Genomic DNA, 23,850 nt, shown 5'->3' with positions numbered 1-23,850 from the left:
AGAGGGGTGAATGCTGAAGATTTTTCTGTCTTTTTTCTGTTAGAAAGGAATAAACCAATTTCCCTCCATCCCTAATCTTTTTCATTCTTTCATTATTCTTAATCTCAAAGAGGCATGTCCATGTCGGATTTGTGCTGCCTACCATCCTTTCTTTAAGATTGCTCTCAAAATTTAACTCAGCTTCAACTATATTTATTAATATGCAGAACAACTTCTGTCTCCAGTTTATTGATAACCTGCAAAGGCAGTTAAGACATCATATAAAAATTAAGCAAGGAAATAAATGAACATTTTACAAATTGTTATAACTTTTAAATAAAAGTTATTTCTTTGAATGGCTACCTTAAATAAATGATAGCATACATTGGATTTAAATTGATACACCATATGGTAAGGATTGATGGGTTTTCATCTCTTATAAAATTATTTCCCCTTTCAGTGCCCCTTAAAGCATATAAAAGCACATACTTACCCCATGTTGCTTGGGGTGGTTATATCATCCTCAGATCAAGGCTTATCTGGGTTCTGAATTAACTTAAAGTTATAAAAAGAAGCAGTAGAGAGGTTTGACTTCCCCTGAAACGAGACCGTAGTATGCTAACCAGGCTTTTAAATGAGGAAAACTAGTGTCTCTTCTAATTATATAAGCTCCAGGTCAAATTCTAGCATCAACTAATCAAATAACTGAGCTGCATTTAGTTTCAATGAGTAAAAGGAAGAAACCCATTTAAGAGGAATATCTTTGGTATATTAGAAAATTGAAAAACTGTACATTGAAAAGTTATTAATAGCAATAAAAGTTAAATATTTTAAGAGTAAAATATGTATCTTGCTACATTAAATGAATTGAAAAAAAAATAGGGAAAATTTAGTTTGCAGCAAAGCAAATACTTTTCTATAAAGTATTTTCCAGAAGTTTTTGAATTAGAATTATATGTCCTGGTCCCTGAAAACATCTTCTCACCTTATCTTAACTTGTCCAGTATTTATATCTCTTTACAAATTTCCACATAATAATACTTAATTCTAAAGCCACGCCAACTAATGTTAAGCAACTCATGCAAAAAAGTCCAATTCTTAAAATGTATCTTTGAACACTTATAAATAGGGTCTTTTGAAATTAAACATAGAGCTATTATTATGAGAAACCAACAAAAATGCCATTTTTATTTTAACATTTTAGAAGATGGTACAACCCAAATTTGTGCCAGTACAGTAAAAAATAGATAATACATTTTTTGGCTATAATATGTTGAGAAATACAAATATTCATAAGATTTTGAATAGAGAAATATGACAAAGAAGTTATATATTGCATACAGTATTTTTTGTCAGTTTTAGAATAATAGAGTTTCAGCAAAAACATTCAGGTCTTTATTGTAATTTTTAAAATGTAGCTGACATAATTTTTAAATTATTTTATGTGAAAAGTAAAGAGGTTTTCTGGATATAGACTATATGACAACACACAGATCTACTTTTTAAGAAATTGAGATATAATTTATATACCATACATAAAATTTGTCCTTGTAAAGTGAACAATTCGTGGTTTTTAGCATATTTTCAAAACTGTGCAACCATCACCACTGTCTAATTCTAGAAACCTCATGCCTCCCAATTCCTTCCTCCCCTGGCAACCACTAATCTATTTTCTGTCCCTAAGGATTTGCCTATTCAGATCATTTCACATAAATGGAATCATACAATATGTGGCCTTTTGTGACTGGCTCCTTTTACTTAGTACAATGTTGTCTGTTTGTTGTTTTTGAGATGAAGTTTGGCTCCATCACCCAACCTGGCGTGCAATGGCATGATTTGGTTCACTGCAACCTCTGCATCCTGAGCTCAGGAAGTCCTCCCAAGTAGCTGGGACTACAGACATGTGCCACCACATCTGGCTAATCTTTGTATTTTTTGTAGAGATGGGATTTTTGCCATGTTGCCCAGCCTGGTCTCAAACTCCTGGACTCAAGCGATCCATACACCTTGGCCTCCCAAAGGGCTGGGATTACAGGATGAGCTACCCCACCTGGCCAGTACAATGTTTTTGAAGTTCATCCATGTTGTAGTATAAGTACTTCATATTTTTTATGGCTGAATAATATTCCATTATGCATACATTTTGTTTATATATTCATCAGTTGATGGAGAGTTGGATTGTTTCCAGTTGGAACTATTATAAATGTCTTCGTCCATTTGAACTGCCGTAACAAAACACTTTAGGGTAATTTGTAAACAACAGAAATGTATTGCTCACAGTTCTGGAGGTGGTTAGGTCCAGGATGAAGGCACCAGCAGATTCAGTGTCTGGTAAGGGCTTGCTCTCTTCTTCAAAGATGGCACCTTCTTGCAGCAATCTCTTGTGATAGAAGCAGCAAGCAATCTCCTTCACATCTCTTTCATAGGGCACTCATCCCATCCATGAGGGCTCTGTCCTCATAACCTAATCACCTCCTAAAGGCCTCAACTTTAATACTACCAGAATAGAGATTAGCTTTTTATTGTTGTTGTTGTTGTTGTGTTGTATGTGTGTTTTTCTTTTAGTTTTAGTTTTTATAGACAGAGTCTGGCTCTGCTGTACCTGCTGGAGTGCAGTAGCACCATCTTGGCTCACTGCAGCCTCCGCCTCCCAGTTTCAAGCGATTCTTGTGCCTCAGACTCCTGAGCAGATGGGATTACAGGCGCATACCACCACAACTAGTAATTTTTCTATTTTTAGTAAAGAAGGGGTTTCACCATATTGGCCAGGCTGGTCTCAAACTCCTGACTTCAATGATTCACCCACCTTGGCCTCCCAAAGTGCTGGGATTATAGGTATGATATTAGCTATAATCATAAATTTTGGAGGGACACATTCAGACTCTAGCAATGAATAATGTTGTGTACAAGTCAATTCCCTTGGGAACATACCTACGAACTGCTGAGTCATGTAGTAACTCTATGTCTAATATTTTGAGGAACTATATTCCACAGTAGCTGCACCATTTTATGTTCCCACGGGAAATGTGTGAGGGTTCCAATTTCCCCATATCATTGCCAATCTTTGTATTGTCTTTTTTTTTAATATAGCCATCCCACCAAACAATGCATGTTTTCACTTATAAGTGGGAGCTGAACAATAAGAACACATGGACACAGGGAGGGGAACAACACACACGGGGGCCTGCTGGGCGAGTGGGAGAAGGCAGAGCATCAGGAAAAATAGCTAATGCTTGCTGGGCTTAATATCTAGGTGACAGGTTGATACGTGCAGCAAACAACCATGACATACATTTACCTATGTAGTAAACCTACACATCCTGCACATGTACCCCAGAACTTAAAATAAAATAAAATAAAATAGCCATCCCAGTTGGTGTGAAGTAGTATCTCATGGTGGGTTTGTGGGTTTCAATTGCATTTCCCTTAAGAGTAAGGATGTTGAGCAACTTTTTGTTTACTTATTGAGTGTTTGTATATCTTCTTCAGAGAAACATCTATTCAAATTCTTTGCCCTTTTTTTTTGAGATGAAGTCTCACTCTGCTGCCCAGGTTGGAGTGCAATGGCATGATCTTGGCTCACTGCAACCTCTGCCTGCCAGGTTCAAGCGATTCTCCTGACTCAGCCTCCTGAGCACCTGGGATTACAGGTGCCTGCCATCAGGCCCAGCTTTTTGTATTTTTAGTAGAGACAGGGTTTTGCCATGTTGGCCAGGCTGGTCTCAAACTCCTGACCTCAGGTGATCCACCCACCTAGGCCTCCCAAAGTGCTGGGATTACAGGCATAAGCCACTGTGCCTGGCCTCTTTGCCCATTTTTAAAATTGATTCCTTTTTATTGTTGGGTTGTAAAAGTTCTTTCTAAATTCTGGAAATTAGACTTTTATCAGTTTCATAATTTTTATTGCTATGGTTTCTGGAAGTCTGGAGGTGGCAGGGAGCTCAACCAGTGAGTTTGAGGTGAGAGGGAGGACCACAGGACTATGCCTCTATTAACGTCCATGGATGTTATCCCTTAGGCTTTCCCTCTGGGGTTGTGGATTGGCTAGTTTAAAGAAAACATGTGGAAAGGGGGAACTTATTTTTGCGTGGCTTATGTTGACCTTGAGGTTTTATCATGGTCAGCAGCTGTGGGATGTGTTGGGTTTTGGGTCAGCAGGGTGAGGAACAAGTGGGCTGTATTGCAAACAACTACAAGGGGAAGGAAAGTTTTAACTAGGCCAAGAGTAATGGGATATGAATGGGCTTCGGACAACTTATATCAGGCCAAAAAATAGACACTGAGGCAGCAACTATATTAATCAAATTTCTGACAATCAGATATGATTTGCAAATATTTTCTCCCATTGTGAGGATGGTATTTTCATTTTCTTGATAGTCTCCTTTAATATAGAGATATACTATTTTAAAGATAGAAGTGACAAGAGTTGGCATCCTTGCCTTGTATCCTATCTTAGAGTAAAAGCTTTTCAGTTTTTCACCATTGAGTATGATGTTAGCTGTGAGCTTTTTATATATAACCTCTGTTATGTTTAGGTAATTTCTTTCTATTCCTAATTTGTCAAGTTTTTTTTTTTTAAATAATGAAAAGGTGCTGAATTTTGTTAAATGCTTTTTCTGCATCTGTTGAGCTGATTATATGATTTTTATCCTTTATTCTGTTAATGTGATATAAAACATTAGTTGATTTTTGTATGTTGAACTACCGTTGCATCCCAGGATAAATCTCACTTGGTCATGGTATACGATCCTTTCCATGTGTTGTTGGAAACAGGGGAAAATCTCATGACATAGATCTTGGCAATGATTTCATGGATAATGACACTAAAAGCACAGGCAACAAAACAAAAAATAAACAAGTAAGACTACATCAAACTAAAATCTTCTGCACAGCAAAGGAAACAACAGAGTGAAAAGGCAACAACCTACAGAATGGGTGAAAATATTTGCAAATCATAGATAAGGATTTAATCTGCAAAATATATAAGGAATTCTTACAAATCAATGGTAAAAAATTAATAACCTGATTTTAAAATGCATTGGGAATGGAATAGACATTTCTCCAAAGTAGACATATAAATGGTCAATAGGTATTTGGAAAAATGCTCAATGTCACTAATCATCAGAGAAATAGAAATCAAAACCATAATGAGATACCACTTTATATTGGTCAGGATGGCTATCATCAAAAACAAAAAACAAATGCTGAGGTGGAGAAACTGAACCCTTGCTGTTTTGCCTCTCTAAACCCTCAAATCCTCGGCTGGAATCACCCCAAAAGCAGTAACAGGGGGATTTCCCACAAGGAAAATAGGGCTGGCTGGGATACCAAAGGAAAAAACTCTAAACTCTGGGGTGATTGGTCCAAAGAATGTATTAGGGAAACTTCCTTACTGAGTGCTGCAATAATCACTGAGAGAGAAAAGGGTGTTCTACCCAGTTATGTCTACAGCAAGGGGCTCAGAGTCTGGAGATTCTATGACAGCTGGAGAAATTTGGCTCAGGGATGGCGGCCAGTTTCAGTGTTTCGAGCAACAACCCAAATACCTTTCTCAGTGCCTGGGAATGTTCAAGACCCAGTTTGGGTTCAAGCCTGTAGAGAAAAACCTGTAGCCAGCTGGGTCACAGAGCAGTCAAGGTACTCTGATTTTCAGTAAGGGCATAGTAAGAAAGTGGGAAGAACTGGGCCATACACTTGCCCACTGTTGCTGGGAATGCAAAATGATGTAGCTGCTACCGTAAACACTATGGAGGTTCCTCAAGGAATTAAAAATAGAACTACCGTGCTCACTACAGCAGAACATATACTAAAACTGGAATGATACAGAGAAGATTAGTGTGGCCCCTGCGAAAAGATGGCCTGAAAATTTGTGAAGCAGTCCATATTAAAATAAGAATAAAATAAATAACAAAATAAATAAATAAAACTACAATATGAGTCAGAAATCCTACTTCTTGATGTTTTTTCTAGAAGAATTGAAGCCAGGTACAGTGACTCATGCTTGTAATTCCAGCACTTTTGGAGGCCAGGCAGTCAAGGAGTTCAAGACCAGCCTAGCCAACATGGTGAAACCCCATCTCTACTGAAAATACCAAAAAATTAGCCATGTGTGGTGACACACACCTGTAATCCTGGCTACTCAGGTGGCTGAGGCACAAGAATCGCTTGAAACTAGGAAGCAGAGGTTATAGTGAGCCAAGATTGCACCATTGCACTCCTGCCTGGGCAACAGAGTAAGACTTCTCTGTCTCAAAAAAAAAAAAAAAAAGAACTGAAATGAAGATCTCAAATATTAGCACTCCTATGTTCACTGCATCACTATTCACAATAGCCAAGCTGTGGAAACAAACTAAATGTCCACCACAATGAATAAAGAAAATGTGGTATATACGTACAATGGAATCCCATTCAGCCTTAAAAGAGAAATCCTGCAATTTGTGACAACATGGATGAACCATGAGGACATTATTCTAAGTGAAATAAGCCAGTCACAGAAAGACCAGTACTGTCTGATGCCACTTAGAAGTATGAGGTATTAAAATAGTCAAATTCGGCCAGGCAGGGTGGCTCACACCTATAATCTCAGCATTTTGGGAAGCCAAGGCAGGTGGATCAGGAGTTCAACAGCCCAGTCAACATGGTGAAACCCCATCTCTACTAAAAATACAAAAATTAGCTGGGTATGGTGGCGCGTGCCTGTAATCCCAGCTACTTTGGAGGTTGAGGCAGGAGAATCGCTCGAACCCAGGAGGCAGAGATTGCGGTGAGCCAAGATCATGCCATTGCACTCCAGCCTGGGCAACAAGAGTGAAACTCCATCTAAAAAAAATAAAAAATAAAATAAGATAGTCAACTTCATAGAATCAAAGTGTAGAATAATGGTTACCAGGGGCTGGGTGATGAGAAAATAAGAGGTAACTAAACAAAGGTCATAAAGTTTCAGTCAAGCAAGATGAATAAGCTCTCGAGATCTACTGTACAACACTGTACCTGTAGTCAACAATAATGTATTGTACACTTAAAATTGTGTTCATTATCTTTAGCAAACTATCACAGGAACAGAAAACCAAATACCACAGGTTCTCACTTGTAAGTGGAAACTAAATGATGAGAACTCATGGACACAAAGAAAGGAACAACAGACATGGGGGCTATTTGAGGGTGGAGGTTGGGAGGAGGGAGAGGATCAGAAAAAATAACTATTGGGTACTATGCTTAGTACCTGGGAGACAAAATAATCTGTACAACAAAGCCCTGTTACATGAGTTCACCTGTATAACAAACCTGCACATGTATGCCTGGACCTAAAATAAAAGTTAAAAAATAATAAATAAATAAAATGTATTATAGCCTAAAAAAGTTTTTTTAAAAGAGGGTGGATGTCAACTGGGATACACAGCACAAACTAGAAAAAAAAAAAAAAAAAAAAAAAAAAGATGACAAAACTCAGAGGATTGGAAAGCAACTTTGCCAAGATTTGGATGGTTCTGTCATAGTTATTATAATAAGCAGACTGAATTGAATCACCTAATTCATTTTAAACTAATTATAAAACAATGAAAATGAAGTTCAAAAAGATGTAAGTGATGATTTTATTGGCAAATTTATAGGGGTAGTGTATGAAGTCACTTCCAAGAGCAGATTTAGTTGATTTCCTTACAACTGAAAGCTTCAATTACTACATTTAAACTTTACTGTAACATTATATCTACATGTGAATAACATTTACATGTGAAGCTTTAATTTCAGGTCTGGAGCAGCTGTAAAATGAAAGTTACCACTCCATTCTAGTCCTTGAATATCAGTATATTCCCCTTCACCTTCCACCCTGCAATAGTAAAAAATAAGTTTTTCATTAACCAAGATGAATAATTTACAGTCCAGATATAAGATTGTCTAGCATAATGTATACCAAGTCTGAAGTATTATATCTTTCTACTTTCAAGCTTTACTTTTAAACCTAGCATCCTGCTTTAATAACCTACTAAAAAACAAAAACAAAAAAACCACATACTATTCCAAACAAACACAATTATTTGGTGTCCATGATTTTAGGATCACATAATCTGAATTCATACAAAACCAAAACAATGAGTTTTTAAAAAATGAAATGTTCACATTGGTTATCTAGCTTAATTGCTTTAGTTATTCAACAAATATTTCTTGACCATCAGTGATTTTTGAGGTGTCATGCCACCATATCCGGCCTCCAACGATTTTTAGAAACTAGATACATTATAAAAAATATTTAGAATTAACTATAGTATTTAAGCAGCCGGGCATGGTGGCTCATGTTGTAATCTCAGCATTTTGGGAGGCTGAGGCAGGCAGATCACTTGAGGTTAGGAGTTCCAGACCAGCCTAGCCAACATGGTGAAACTCCGTCTTTACTAAAAATACAAAAAGTAGCCATGTGTGGTGGTGCATGTCTGTGGTCCCAGCTACTTGGGTGGCTGAGGCAGGAGAATCGCTTGAACCTGGGAGGCAGAGGTTGCAGTGGGCCGAGATCACTCTACTGCACTCCAGCCTGGATGACAGATCAAGACTCTGTCTCAATAAATAAATAAATAAATGTTTAAGCAAACATGCCAGAAAAGAATTTTTTAGAGTTACAGTGATTTTTTTTTTTAATTTAACCTTACCTATTTTCATTGAAATTTCCAATATATTTTGCCCCAGTTGGGAATGTGTAAGTCCCCAGGCCATGAAACATGTTATCCTTAAATTGTCCTTCATATACTGCTCCTGAAAAATGTTCAAGTCTTCCAAAACCATTCATCTGTTTGTAACAAAGATAATTACCTTAGAAACTAATCTTCAGTTTCCTAAGAACCTTTAAAAAATGTACAAATATAAGTCTATCACCTGCCAATTATTACTTAATCAACTTTATATCATCCTTTATTTCAATAGTATTAAGACAACATTTTTATCATTTTCCTTCACCTGTATCTATCTGTGAAGCCCACTAAATCAAATGTTCTGGATCTGGGACATTTGAACATCAGGGGGTCCATGACGAAAATAATAGGGGTCATCAAGATACCCTAAATGTATCAGAAATCTTAAAGGGCAACCAGTTTAGTTAGTTCAGGAAACCAGTAAAAAGTAGTTGTTAAGAATTCAAATTTGGCCAGGCACGGTGACTCACACCTATAATCCCAGAACTTTGGGAGGCCAAGGCGGGCAATCACGAGGTCAGGCAGGAGATTGAGACCATCCTGGCCAACATGGTGAAATCCCATCTCTACTAAAAATACAAAAAATTAGCTGAGTGTGTGGTACACGACTGTAGTCCCAGCTACTTAGGAGGCTGAGGCAGGAGAATCACTTGAACCTGGGAGGCAGAGGTTGCAGTGAGCCGAGATCACGCCACTGTACTCCAGCCTGGGAGACAGAGTGAGACCCTGTCAAAAAAGAAGGAAGGAAGGAAGGAAGAAGGGAAGGAGGGAAGGAAGGAAGGAGGGAAGGAGGGAAGGAGGGAAGGAGGGAAGGAGGGAAGGAGGGAAGGAGGGAAGGAGGGAAGGAGGGAAGGAGGGAAGGAGGGAGGGAGAGAGGGAGGGAAGAAGGAAGGAAGGAAAAGAAAAGAAATAAAATTGTCTTTAAAAAAAAAAAAAGAATTCAAATTTGGATTCGAGCAGACCTGGGTTTACTTTCCTGTTTTATCATTTACTAGCTGGACAAAAAACCTGGGCCTGATTTTCCTCATTTGTAAAATAGGAGTATTAATGGTACCTATCTCATGCAGTTGTTATAAGGATTAAATGAGAAAATTATGTAATGGATTCAGCTTTATTCAGTGAATAGGAGATGCAAAAGATAATAATGATGATTAGCTTGCTGCAATGAGTTTAATATTACTCATAAGTTAATACATGTTACTATGATCATTTGTTATTTTTATTATATAGTCTACTCATTATAGGAGTTTTTGATTAATGGTGAAATGCCTGGAATCATTTAACCCACAGGGTTATTTATCCATTGCCAGTATTAAAAACAACAATAATACCTTGTCATCTTTCCAGCTTCCCGTGTAGACAATCCCATTAGGAGTGGTATGAATACCTATTCCATTTCTCTCATAGGTTCCAGAAGATGTTCTTGTACAGTCACCATCTAAACAAGGGAGAAATACTGAAGATTATAAATGAGAATAGTTCTATCTAGGCCTAATTGCAACTACATCTCCTGAGTTTTTTCAGCTCCCTAGCACTAAAACCAGTGAGACCAGAGATGAGTAAATCCATGAATGTAGAACATCTTGTAAACAGTTGAGAATCAAGGGCCAGGAAGACTGACAGATCCCATAGGTTTCCGAGGCATATCGTCTAGAGTTAACATTGAAGTTTTAATTTTAAAACCTGTTTATCTATTAGGATTTCTGTCATTTTGGTTAATAAAGTTAATATTCCAATAGTAGTTTTATAAAATTTAACAGTCTCATTTTTTTATTCTTAAGCTATTTAATTTTCTGTACAGAAAAAGTAACTGAAGTGTATGCTTACCATACTTGTCTCCATTTGGAAAGATAAAGCTGATCTTATACACTTCTGAAGCTGTTTTAAAAGATTTAAGAAGAATGACATAAGTTGACTTTTTTTTTTTTTTTTTTTTCAGTAGAGGCAAAGTTTCACTATGTTGCTGAGGCCAGTCTCAAACTCCTGGGCTCAAGTGATCTTCTCGCCTCAGCCTCCCAAAGTGCTGGGGTTGCAGATGTGAGCCACCACATCTAGCCAAATGTAAATATTCTTATGTCATAACACCTATAACCAATGTGTTTTAAACACTATCCAAATGAACTCACTTCACAGGGTCACAAGCATACGATGATTACTTGGCATTTCCATCATCTAATGTAGGGTTCAGGGGAAATAAATAATTTTGCCCAGATGATCTCTTTTAAGATGTATTTATTATTATAGCTTTATTAATATATAATTCTCATACCACAAAATTTACCCTTTAAAAATATATAATTTGATGTTTTTTAGTATATTCATAGAGTTGTGCCACTATCATCACAATCTAATTTTAGAATATTTTAATCATCCCAGAAAGAAATCCTGTACCCATTAGCAGTTACCCGTTACAATTCCCATCCAACACCCCTCACCCCACTACCCCAAACTCCTGACAACCACTCATCTACTTTCTGTCTTAGTGGATTTACCTATTCTGGACATTTCTTATAAATGAAATCATACAATATGTGGTCCTTTGTGTCTGGCTCTTTTCACTTAATGTTTCTAAGGTTCATCCATGTTGTATCGTGTATCAGTACTTCATTCCTTTTTATAGCCAAGTATATTGTATAAATATTTTGTACAGAAATAGCATGTTTCTTTAATTCATTCATCAGTTCATGGACATTTGTTTCCAGTTTGGGGCCATTATGAATAATGCTGCTCTAAACATTGATGTACATTTTAAAAACACACACACACAGCTTCCCAGGAGTAAAAAAAAAAAGGGTGTACAAATTTTTGTGTGGGTATGTTTTTATTTCTCTTTGGCAGCCCATATGATTTATTGATTGTCCCACAGAGGTAAAGTGAAGTGAGGAATCTCTAATTTGGCAGTAGGAAGAAATGGAAAATAAAGATAGCAAGTGTGGAAGGGCTGGTAGACCCACACAGAATGAGGCTGGAATGGAGACCAAGTGAAAAAGGAAGAAAGAGGACCACAAGACTGAGGGGGACTCGGCCTCTGAGCCCTGGACATTTAGTGAACTAAAACATTAGAAACTGTATTTTCCGATACTGAAGAAAACTTATGTAGAGAGGGTATGCCAGCAGAGATGCTTCTAAGTTCCCTCTCTCTATCCCACATCTACTGAATCCGAGTCTTTATGGTAGGACAAGGGAATTTAAAAATTAATTTAAGTGCCAGTTGAGAAAGGTTGGAGGCTCATCTCTGAGGAAACAGAGTTAACACAATAGATAGAGGACTTAAGCTGTAATATCCTCAGAGAGAAAGAGAGAGTATTAGTATCCTTGAGACACAAACAGGTGATTATAAAAAAAAAAAAACAAAAACAAACGATTAGCAATCCAGAAAATGAATAATATAATTGGTGAAACAAAACTTCTGAGAAGGGATGAAGAGCAGAATAGATACAACTGAAAACAAATTAGTGAGCTGGAACATTAGGTTGAAAAATGTGCTTAGAAAGTACCAAAAAGTGTGAGTAAGATGGCTGGAAAAAACTTTTTTTAATCAAAAAAGAAAGAAAGAAAGTAGCACAAAGAATTTTAAAGTAATGGAAAACAGATCCAAAATGCTAATGTCAGTCTAACAAGAATTGCAGAGGGAAAGAATAAGGGATATTTGAATAAACAGCTAACAATTTCTCAGAACTGAAGAAAATGACTGCTTGGACTACAAATGAGAACTAAGCAAAACCCCACAATAGATAGATTACAGTAAAATTTCATGACATAAAGACAAAAGCCAGTTAGACTAGTTAAAAACAAGCAAACAAAAACGAGATTACCTACAATAAACTACAAAGGACTGACATCAGTTGCAGCGGATTCTAAAAAAAAATGGCATGATATCTTTATTTATTTATTTATTTATTTATTTATTTATTTATTTTTTTGAGATGGAGTTTCGCTCTTGTTACCCAGGCTGGAGTGCAATGGCGCGATCTCGGCTCACCGCAACCTCCGCCTCCTGGGCTCAGGCAATTCTCCTGCCTCAGCCTCCTGAGTAGCTGGGATTACAGGCACGCGCCACCATGCCCAGCTAATTCTTTTGTATTTTTAGTAGAGACGGGGTTTCACCATGTTGACCAGGATGGTCTCGATCTCTTGACCTTGTGATCCACCCGCCTCGGCCTCCCAAAGTGCTGGGATTACAGGCTTGAGCCACCGTGCCCGGCTGGCATGATATCTTTAAAATTCTGAGACAGGTCTGGGTGCAGTGGCTCACGCCTATAATCCCAGCACTTTGGGAGGCCAAGGCAGGTGGATCACAAGGTCAAGAGATCGAGACCATCCTGGTTACATGGTGAAACCCTGTCTCTACTAAAAATACAAAAATTAGCTGGGCATGGCGGCGCACGCCTGTAGTCCCAGCTACTTGAGAGGCTGAGGCAAGATAATTGCTTGAACCCAGGAGGCAGAGGTTGCCGTGAGCCGAGATTGCGCCATTGCACTCCAGCCCAGGTAACAAGAGCAAAACTCCGTCTCAAAATAAATAAATAAATAAATAATAAATAAAATTCCAAGACAAAATTATTTTCAACCTAATATTCTACATCCAATGAAACTGTCAGTCTAAAATCATGGAAACTGGCAGGCATGCTGGTAGGATTAATTAGTGGATCAGGCCTGGAATCCCAGCACTTTTGGAGGCTGAGGCGGGTGGGTTGCTAAAGCCTAGGTAGGAGTTTGAGACCAGCCTGGGCAACATGACAAAACCCTTGTCTCCACAAAAAATACAAGAATTAGCCTGGTATGCTGTCGCATGCTGGTAGTCCCAGCTACGTGGGGGGCTGATTGCTTGAGGGAGGATTGCTTGAGCCAGGAAATCAAAGCTGCAGTGAGCCCTGATCACACCACTGCATTCCAGCCTGGGTGAGAGAGCAAGACTCCGTCTTTAAAAAATGATAAAATAAAAAAGAATTAAATTTAAAAACAGAATCTGATGGCACATGCCTGTAATCCCAATGCTTTGGGTGGGTGAGGATTGCTTGAGCCCAGGAGTTTGACACCAGTCTGGTCAACATAGTGAGATCCCATTTCTACCAAAATTAAAAACAGAAAACAAAAAACAAACAAAAAAAGAATCTGTAACTAAAACTCAGGTAATACCAATATTGAAATGGTGTGGAGGGTAGACAGCAATCTTGCTAGAATTCTGATCTTGTTTAGGGGTTAAATACAGACACTAATTAACACTAACTCTTAGAAAAACATGAATTTAGGTATGTCTGCTCATTTTTTCCCTATAATTTCTATGATTTGGTTGTGGATACAGGGTGAAGTATGGCAGTATATAGAAACTGCCATGTGTGCTCATAAATTGGTTATTTACATGTCTGCAAAATTTGAAATTCCAACTGGGCAGGGACACAGAGCTGCTTTCTAAGTGTTTAATGATAACTAACTAGATTACCAGATCTGCTTGTAGTTTCCCACTGATGCCATGCTGTACTCTGGGTGGAACACCCTTCTCTTCTTTATCTGGTTAATCGCTATTCATCCTCAAGAATTGGCAAAATAGAGTGTGGTAGTTAGGGTTCCATGCCCTGGCATGGGACTACCTAGCTTTGCATCCAGACTCCACCATTTTCTTTGGCCTCGGCCAAATAATTACATTATGCCTCAGTTTTCTCATCCTTAGATGAGGCAAATTAAGTAAATGAGCTAATCTAGTTAAAGCACTTAGCCCAATGTCTAAAGTAAATATTAGCTATTGTTTTCTTGTAGCCCCAGCTCAGGTATGAGCTCTCCCACAAAGCCTTTTTTCTCATTACTGGTCAACCTCAGACTCATCTGGGATCCCCTACAGCACTTTGGGCCAATTCCTACTATAGTACTTAGGGCTCTATTAAAACCATGCTTTTGTATCGGGATCTCCTATCCTACCCGGTTCCTCCAGGACACAGATGGCGGATTAGTCAAATCTCTTCTCACCCTACCGTCCGACTCCTCGTTTAGTACTAATTGTAACAGAACGTCTAGTGAATGAAGGGCACTTCGGAAGCAATCGCTATATGCTTATAAAGCAGAACATTAAACATAAACATGTCAGAAACTGGACCGTTTTCAATTGCTGCTAGAATGTTCTACATTAGAAACTTGGAATGTCGGAGCTAGAGGGAACCTCACAGAGACGGCCAGGCATCATAGCGGACACCGAGGCCCAGGGAAGTTGGCACGCGTCTCGGTGTCTCAATAGCGAATTAACGACAGAATCAGAGCTAGATTCCCAGACCAGGGGTTCCTCCGTGGCCCTCGCCTAGATGGTCAGGAAGTATGTCACACCCCTACAGGAGTTACCAGGGGCCAAGCAAGTTCTGACTCCATGCTAGTCCGACTTAAAGGAGCTCTTCTTTGCCCGGGTCGTTGGGGGGACGGGCACTCACTTGACCGAGAGGTGTTAGAGAGATCATCCAGACTCTGCGTCTCTCCCTGGGCGGCCAGCTCTGCGGCCGGGAGAGACCTAGGCGCCAGGACAGCTCCAGGTGCGACTTGGTTGCTGGGGCGACCGGGCACCTCTCACCCGGAAGCGAATACGCGAGGGGCCGAAGCTGAGCCAATCAGAAGGCGCCGGGGCTGTGCCGCTGTCGCTGGGCCACCACAGTGCCGCTCCAAGTGAGAACCGTGAGAGTAGCCGAACCCAGTGGGGACTCTGACCCTTGGGCAGCACCTCCCGGCAGCCGGCTCGAGACCCAACGCTGCGAGCCAGGTACGTCTTCCACTTCTGCGGACAAGTGATGCGCGTTGTGCGCAAGGTCTGCGCGTCGCTCTGTTTGTGAGTGTGCCTGCTGCTTCCTGCTTCAGGAGTGGTCCGGATCTGAGGAGCATTGCGGCCCAGTGTATCTCAGCCTGTCTGCCTGGGACCGGTGAATCTGGACCAGCAGGATCCCAGGCCCTGGGACCGGACCAAGGCGGAGCTTTGCCGCTGAGATTGGTCCACGCTCAGACCGCAGGTGGGGAGTGAAATTCAAGCTTGGAGCGGACTAAGGGGTTGATTGAAGGGGCTCAGGCTCCTTGCCTGTCTCTGTGTGGCCTTTGTGGGGAGAAGGGAGGGGACGATGTGAGTTCGAAAATGGGTACGAGATCTGTGTATCTGGATGGAGCTGGATATATTGTGATCAGTCAGAGATCTGCCTGGGAGGAGAGTAGTGTATAGTCACTTTTCACCGCCTTGGGTATCAAAGAATACTCTTACAGCCAAACATAAGTTCCTATATCCATGGTGAAGAAAGATAGTTGGAATCTTCCTAGGCTAGATGGAATAGATTGTGTAATCTAACTACGTGGATGGAAAACTCTGGGAGAGTGGTACTTGGTACCACTACAGTCAGCAAATCTTTGTTTAAAATTTTGAGTGCGTATCTCAGATCTAGTTGTAAAGGTAACATTTTCTGGGTTGGTGTGAGGCAACTTGTTTTGAATCAGAGTAAATATCCTCTTGCTTTTTCCTAATGTTTCTCAGTACACAAATTTATGTGGGCTGCATGGTTTTTGAGATGAAGTTCTAATCTGTCTGCTTGATTTGTTATATCCTTTCCCTAAATTTTAGAAATAATAGGTAATTATTGATGTACGACCTTACAGAATTCAGTTTGACCTGTTCTTTTTCTTTCCTGTTAAGATTTTAATGACTACATTTTTGTGAGTAAAGTTGACACTTGAACAACATGGGTTTGAACTACATAGGTCCACTTACAGGTGGATTTTTTTTCCAACCCAACACAGATTGAAAATACAGTATTTCAACCAGGCACAGTGGCTCATGCATGTAATCCCAGCACTTTGGGAGGCCAAGGTGAGAGGATCACCTGAGCTAAGGAGTATGAGACCAGATTGAACAACATAGTGAAACCTCATCTCTACTAAAACTTTCAAAAAGTAGCTGGGTGTGGTGGTATGCCTGTGGTCCCACCTATTCAGGAGACTGAGGCAGGAGGATTGCTTGAGCCCAGGAGATCGAGGCTCAAGAAAGAAAAAAGGAGATCCAGTCTCAAAAAAGAAAAAAAAAAAAAAAAAAGAAAGAAAGAAAAGACAGTATTCCTGGAATTTAAAACCCACATACAGAGGGCCAGCTTTTCCTGTATGTAGGTTCTACAGGGCTGACTGCAGGACTTGAATATGCGTGGATTTTGGCATACATGGGGTTCTGGAACCTTATACCCTGTGTATACTGAGGGATGATCATTTCATGGCTCATTCTCTTAGTTTCTTCCAGATGTCTTTTAAAATGTGATCTTGAAGAGACCTTACCCAACCACTCTGTCTAAAATAATAGCCTCAGGGTTTCTTTTTTCTTGATAGCACTTAAGTAATAATATATATCTATTTGGTTTTTTGTTTTGTTTTGTTTTCTGACAGAATTTTGCTCTTGTTGCCCAGGCTGGAGTGGAATGACGCTATCTTGGCTCACCACAACCTCTGCCTCCAGTTCAAGCGATTCTCCTGTCTCAACCTCCCGAGTAACCGGGATTTCAGGTGTGTGCCACCATGCCCAACTAATTTTGTATTTTTAGTAGAGATGGGGTTTCTCCATGTTGGTCAGGCTGGTCTCAAACTCCTGACCTCAGATGATCTGCCCATCTTGTCCTCCCAAAGTACTGGGATTACAGGTGTGAGTCACCACACCCAGGCCATATTTATTTGTTTAGTATCTGTCTTACCCTCTGGAAAGTAAGCTTCAGGAGGCAGAAATTTTGTCTTCTTTGCTGTTATATCCCCAGGATCTGGTACATAGTAAGTGTTCAATAAATATTTGTGGAATGAATAAATAGATGGACAAATCTCCATTCCCACATAAGTCATTGTTTTCAGCCTTCAATCATTTATTCCACAAATAGATATTGAATTCGTACTATATGCTGGACACTGTGTTAAGGGTACAGTGGTAAGTCATTGTTTTCAACCTTCAATCATTCATTCCACAAATAGATATTGAATTCGTACTACATGCTGGACACTGTGTTAAGGGTACAGTAGTAATCAAAATAGACATATTCTTACTTTCAAAGAGCTTTCAGGGAGTAGGAAGGAGAGACAAACTTAAGATAAACACTGGATACATATGTATAATCATCAAGAATTTTGAAGAAAGGAATACTAAAAGATCTAGTTTAATAGCCACATATTTGTGAGTTGCCCAAATTTTTTCTAGCTTTTGATTTTTAATTCCATTTTGGTTAGAGAACATACTTCATATTATTTATTTCTTTTTAAATTTATTGAGCTTTATGGCTGGGTGCCCGTGGCTCATGCCTGTAATCCCTGCACTTTGGGAGGCCAAGGTCGGTGAATCACCTGAGGTCAAGAATTCGAGACCAGCCTGACCAACTTGGTAAAACACTATCTGTACTAAAAATACAAAAATTAGCCAGGGGACATGGTGGCACATGCCTGTAGTCCCGGCTACACAGGAGGCTGAGGCGGAAGAATCGCTTGAAGGGAGGTGGGGATTGCAGTGAGCCGAGATTGCACCACTGCACTCCAGCCTTGGTGACAGAGTGAGACTCTGTCTAAAAAAAAAAAAAAAAGTATTCAGGTTGTTTTTTTTTAAATCACCTAGCATGGTCTATTCTGGAAAATGTTTCATGCGTACTTGAGAAGTATGTATATTTTGTTATTGGGTGGAGTATTCTATAGACATCTATTAGGTCTAGTTGATTTAGAGTGTTAAGTCTTTTATTTTCTTGTTGATCCTCTAATTGTTCCACCATTATTGAAAGTAAGGTATTGAAGTCTCCTACTATTATTATTGAATTGTCCAATTCTCCTTTAATTTCTGTCAGTTGTTGCTTTGTGTATTTTGATGCCTTATTATTAGGTACATACATGTTTTTCATTGTTATCTTTTCCTGATAGATTAACCCTTTTATCATTAAGAAATATCCCTATCTCTAGTAACATTTTTTGCTTTAAATTCTATTTTGTCAGATATTAACATAACCACTCCACTTTTCTTGTGGTTGCTCTTTGAAAGATCATCTTTTTCCTTTTCATTTGTTGTGTCTTTGAACTTAAAGTGTCTCGCCTGCAGACAGCATATATTTGGATCATGTTTTTTAATCCAGTCTGCCAATCTCTGTCTTTTGATTGGACTGCTTTATTCTCTCACATTTATTTTTATTATCTGTATACTGGGAATTACATCTAATTCTATTCTACTTTTGGATGTCTGTGTGTCTCATTGTCTATTTTTTCTTCTGTTCCTTATGCTTTCATTTGCATTTAGTCATTAAGTGAATATTTTCTAATGTGGTATTTTTGTGATTGCTTTGAGGTTAATCATATACATTATAATTTATCAGAATCAGCTTCAGATTTATACTAGCTTAATTCTAGCAATATTGCTGTGGTTTGAGTATTTATCCCTAAAGTTCATGTATTAGACATTTCGTTTCTAATACAACAGTGTTAGGAGATGGGGCCCAATAAGAGGTAATTAGATCATGAGGGCAGAGCCCTCATTAATGGATTAATGTCACTAGCACGGGAGTGGTTAGTTATAGGAAGAGTGAGTTATTATAAAATAAGTCTGGCTGCTGGTGCCTCTCTCTGTATCATGCTCACTTCTGCCTTCCATCTTCCACCATGAGGTAACACTCTCCAGATGCCTGCATCATGCTCCTGGACTTCCCAGCCTCCATTACCATGAACCAAATAAATTTCTATTGTTTATAAATTACTTAGTCTGTGGCATTCTGTTATAGCAGAAAACAGACTAAGACAGATATATAGAAGTATTCATTTTATATAGCTCTATTTTTTCCTCCCTTTTATAGTATTGTTATACATATTATATCTGTTAATGTTATATGCCCAACTATATATTGTTACAATTATTACTTTACCATCTGTGGACATTTTCTCAGAATAGTACAATTATGCTCCCACCAATCTTCTTTGTGCTGTTATTGGCAAATATATTACACACATATTACCTTCCTATAGGTTACAGGCCCAACATTACATCATATATATATTATCTTATATAATTCATTTTAAAATCATTTCAAAGGAAAGAAGAAACAATACATTTATACTGGTTTTCAAATAAATAAATATCCAGTATAAATTTTTGTGTGTGTGCATTCCTTTATTACTGTGAACATACTTATAATGACTATTTTGAAGTCTTTTTCTGTTAAATCTGACATCTTGTCTCATTCACAGGCAATTTGTGCTTTTCCCCCTCAGTATATGGATCATACTTAAGTGTTTCTTTGCATGCCTTGTGATTTTTTTTGTTGTTAACTTGTAGGTAACAAACTGTAACAACTCTGGGTACACATTCTCCCCTTTCGGGGGCTTCTTCTTGTTGTTTGCTGGTTTAATCTTTAGTGACTGGCTAGATTATTTTAGTAAAGTCTGTTTCCCTCCTATGATTTTAAGCCTCTGCTGTTGCTCCTCTGGGAGGTACAGCTTTGGGTATGCCCATGGTTGGTGGCTCAATTATTTTCAGCAATGCTCTGGAGAGTAAATTCCTTTACAAACTAATCCAACCAAATTGTGACTTCTTTGAAGCAATGATTTCTGAGATCCAATATTTGTTCCTCCAAAAAGGCTCTTCCTAGTGATCTTATCCCTTGGTTTGTTTCCTGCAAACTAGTTGGCCAACAATCTAAACTATATCTTTATTTAATCCTGTAATCTCCCTTTCACCACAACCTCACTGTTTTTTAAGACAGGGTTTCACCATGTTGGTCAGGCTGGTCTTGGACTCCCGACCCTAGGTAATCTACCCGCCTTGGCCTCCAAAGTGCTTGGATTACAGGCGTGAGCCACCACGCCAGGCCCAACCTCACTATTCTTGAAAGTACCTTTAGGTTCGAACTTCTCCACATTCCATTGTAAGTGGAGTCAGTCCTTTGGAAAAAGATTAGGAGCTATCTGCTTTATGGCCTACTTCCCTTTTGCCCCTGGCAGAATCTCTAAACCCAAGCTGTATTCCTGATAGAGCATATGTAAATTTAAATTTTGTCAAAACATATATTAAATACATGAAAACTTCTCTTCTCAACTGGAGTTTTTAAAATCCTATACTAGGCTGGGTGCAGTGGCTCACACCTGTAATCCCAGCACTTTGGAATGCTGAGGTGCACAGATCACTTGAGATCAGGAGTTCAAGACCAGCCTGGCCAACATGGTAAAACCCCGTTTCTACTAAAAATACAAATATTAGCTGGCCTTGGTGGCAGGTGCCTGTAATCATAGCTACTCCAGAGACTGGGGCAGGAGAATTGCTTGAACCCTGGAGGTGGAGGTTGCAGCGAGCCGAGATCATGCCACTGTGCTCCAGCCTGGGCAACAGAGCGAGACTCCATCTCTATATAAATAAATAAATAAATAACTCTGTTAGACCTAACCAAATGAGAATCTAGGGTTAAATTCTAGACATATGTGTTTTGAAACTTCTCCATATGTTTATGATGTACATCTTTGGTTAAGAAATCTGTGTCAGAGGCACTCACTAAGTATTAGTCCTGAGGTGGAAGTGCTTATAAATCTTTTGTGAAGACTTTATCCATGCTACCCCTAAACTGGCCGGCTCTTTTTATTTTGTAGTTTTTAAACTTTTTTTCACTGGAACAGATTCAGAATCCTGACCTAAGGCCAGCTGTTTTTAGATCTGCATTTTCCTTTATTTCTTTAAAGTAGCCTATATTCATAAGTTTGGCAAACAAAGGATTATCATACATGTCTGGTTTTATGATGTTTACATTAATTTTTTCTCTTGTAGGTGAAAATGAGCTCTTCAGTAAGAAGAAAAGGCAAACCAGGCAAAGGAGGTGGAAAAGGGTCTTCTAGAGGAGGAAGAGGAGGCAGGAGTCACGCCAGTAAATCTCATGGGAGTGGTAGTGGTGGCGGTGGCGGTGGTAGTGGTGGAGGTGGCGGCAATAGAAAGGCCTCCAGTAGAATTTGGGATGATGGAGATGACTTTTGTATCTTCAGTGAATCACGACGCCCTTCCAGGTCATTGTAACTCTTTAAATGTTTAAATATGGAAATGGTATTAATCCCCAATGTATGGGACAACAGATGGCTGAGAAGGGAAAAAAAGTCAAGTAATTCTGGTCAAATTAATTGTCCTCCTCTTTGTACCCTTTTCTGAAGGCATGATGGGAAATAACAGCTTTTGTGTATATGTAGGAATTATTATTATTTTATTTTTATTTTTATTATGTTTTTTTTTTTGAGACGGAGTTTCACTCTTGTTACCCAGGCTGGAGTGCAATGGCACAATCTCGGCTCACCACAACCTCTGCCTCCTGGGTTCAGGCCATTCTCCTGCCTCAGCCTCCTGAGTAGCTGGAATTACAGGCACGCACCACCATGCCCAGCTGATTTTTTGTATTTTTAGTAGAGATGGGATTTCACCATGTTGACCAGGATGGTCTCGATCTCTTGACCTTGTGATCCACCCACCTCAGCCTCCCAAAGTGCTGGGATTACAGGCTTGAGCCACCGCTCCCGGCTGGAATTATTTTAAGTATTCCTTAGGCATCATAGATTGATGTTAAAATGATGATGTTAACATTTTTATTTCTCTCTTTTTTAAATAGAGACAGGGTCTTGCTATGTTGCCAGGCTGGTCTCAAACTCCTGGGCTTAAGCAATCCTACCACTTCAGCCTCTTAAAGTGCTGGAATTACAGGCATGAGCCACTGCCCCTGGCATTTATTTTTAATAATCAGAAATAAAGATAATTGGTTCTAATAAAGAAAGATAATTGGGTCTTATTAAAGAAATAAAGAAGTAGGGCCTAATTTTGACAAGGAAGGATGAAATTTCATTTAAAACGAAAAATTTTAAATTTCATTTTAAATTTCATTTCATTCCAATGCAGAATGAAATGAACTGCTCTTCATGTGTAGCTTATTTCTTTTCAGAGCCCTGTAGTGCAGAGGGAACCATCACTGACATTGCTTTTTCACAAGGATTCTTGAGTTAGTGAAGCCAGATTTAACAATTAAGAATCTGATAAGTTTGTTTTTTTTTCTTTTTCTTTTTGTTTCAAGATGGAGTCTTGCTCTGTGGCCCAGGCTGGAGCACAGTAGTATAGTCTCGGCTCACTGTAACCTCCGTCTCCCAGGATCAAGTGATTCTCCTGCCTCAGCCTCCCAAGTAGCTGGGATTACAGGTGTGCACCACCACACCCAGCTAACTTTTGTATTTTTAGTAAAACAGAGTTTCACCCATGATGGCCAGGCTGGTCTCAAACTCCTGACCTCAGGTGATATGGCCTGTCTCAGCCTTGCAAAGTTCTATGATTACAGGCATGAACCACTGTGCCTGGCCAAGAATCTGATAAGCTATTTTCTAGCAGTTCTGATATAATGATGTCTGGTAAATACTGTAGAAAATGGAGAATCTCCTCACATTCATTGTCATCTTTTGTAACATACATGTTAATCCAGTTGTATTGTGTATATTTGGGGACCCTAAGGAGAGTGTAAAAGTTCTGATCTCAAGTATGTGTGTAATTTTCTTTTGTCCTCTATAGACCTAACAACAGTAACACAAGCAAAGGAGAGGCACGCCCAAAATGGAAACCCAAAGCCAAAGTACCCCTTCAGACTCTACATATGACTTCTGAGAATCAAGAGAAAGTGAAAGCTCTTCTCCGAGACCTGCAAGAACAAGATGCTGATGCTGGATCTGAGTAAATTGTTTTATTTGAGTAAATTATTATATTAAGGAAAACGTACTGGCAGTGTGAAGGTCCTGTGCGTCTTTGGAATGCTGTGTCAGCACTGATTGTATTGTGGCCATATAATTAGTTGAAAGTGAGGGCCGGGCGCGGTGGCTCACGCCTGTAATCCCAGCACTTTGGGAGGCCAAGGCGGGTGGATCACAAGGTCAAGATATCGAGACCATCCTGGCCAACATAGTGAAACCCCATCTCTACTAAAAATACAAAAAAAATTAGCTGGGCATGGTGGCGCGTGCCTGTAATCCCAGCTACTCAGGAGGCTGAGGCAGGAGAATTGCCTGAACCCAGGAGGCGGAGGTTGCGGTGAGCCGAGATTGCGCCATTGCACTCCAGCCTGGGTAACAAGGGCAAAACTCCATCTCAAAAAAAAAAGAAAGTGAGCCAAGAGAGATATGAGAATAATTATTCAGCCACAATTTTAGAGTGAGTTTGTTTTGCAACATCCATGGGATT

General features: G+C 39.3%; 3 protein-coding genes and 1 non-coding gene across 10 annotated transcripts in view; 2 read left to right on the top strand and 2 right to left on the bottom strand.

The window, feature by feature from the left end:
- ARHGEF33 (Rho guanine nucleotide exchange factor 33) overlaps positions 1-8,673 on the bottom strand; it is a 141,903-nt gene extending 133,230 nt beyond the window's left edge. For all 3 annotated transcript variants that reach the window (XM_074396251.1, XM_039462414.2, XM_074396260.1), the window contains exons 1-2: positions 8,622-8,673; positions 473-576 (exon numbers count right to left, since the gene is read on the bottom strand). The gene's annotated coding sequence lies outside the window, so the exon portion shown is untranslated. The remainder of the gene's footprint in view (positions 1-472; positions 577-8,621) is intronic.
- Positions 5,762-5,868, top strand: LOC120362078 (U6 spliceosomal RNA). The gene has a single exon (XR_005578080.1). It is a non-coding gene; the product is annotated as a U6 spliceosomal RNA (small nuclear RNA).
- On the bottom strand, positions 7,548-16,830 carry MORN2 (MORN repeat containing 2). The gene is made up of 7 exons (XM_010337483.3): positions 16,753-16,830; positions 15,331-15,507; positions 15,077-15,206; positions 10,488-10,538; positions 9,992-10,098; positions 8,622-8,758; positions 7,548-7,807 (listed from the first exon to the last, which is right to left on the bottom strand). Exons 1-7 carry the CDS (start codon positions 16,828-16,830, stop codon positions 7,705-7,707), a joined length of 783 nt encoding a protein of 260 aa, XP_010335785.2. The 3' UTR covers positions 7,548-7,704.
- DHX57 (DExH-box helicase 57) overlaps positions 15,253-23,850 on the top strand; it is a 76,771-nt gene continuing 68,173 nt past the window's right edge. The window contains exons 1-4 of one of the 5 annotated variants that reach the window (XM_074396173.1): positions 15,265-15,399; positions 17,070-17,165; positions 21,424-21,656; positions 23,188-23,346. In XM_074396173.1, coding sequence (XP_074252274.1) covers positions 21,430-21,656; positions 23,188-23,346 — 386 coding nt within the window. In that variant the 5' untranslated portion in view covers positions 15,265-15,399; positions 17,070-17,165; positions 21,424-21,429. The other 4 variants (XM_074396175.1, XM_039461773.2, XM_003926790.4 and 1 more) reach the window with 4 other exon arrangements.

This window comes from Saimiri boliviensis, chromosome 1 (assembly GCF_048565385.1).
Source record: "Saimiri boliviensis isolate mSaiBol1 chromosome 1, mSaiBol1.pri, whole genome shotgun sequence".
In the NCBI taxonomy this organism is placed as follows: Eukaryota; Metazoa; Chordata; class Mammalia; order Primates; family Cebidae; genus Saimiri; species Saimiri boliviensis.
This window is presented reverse-complemented; position numbering and strand designations above follow the sequence as displayed.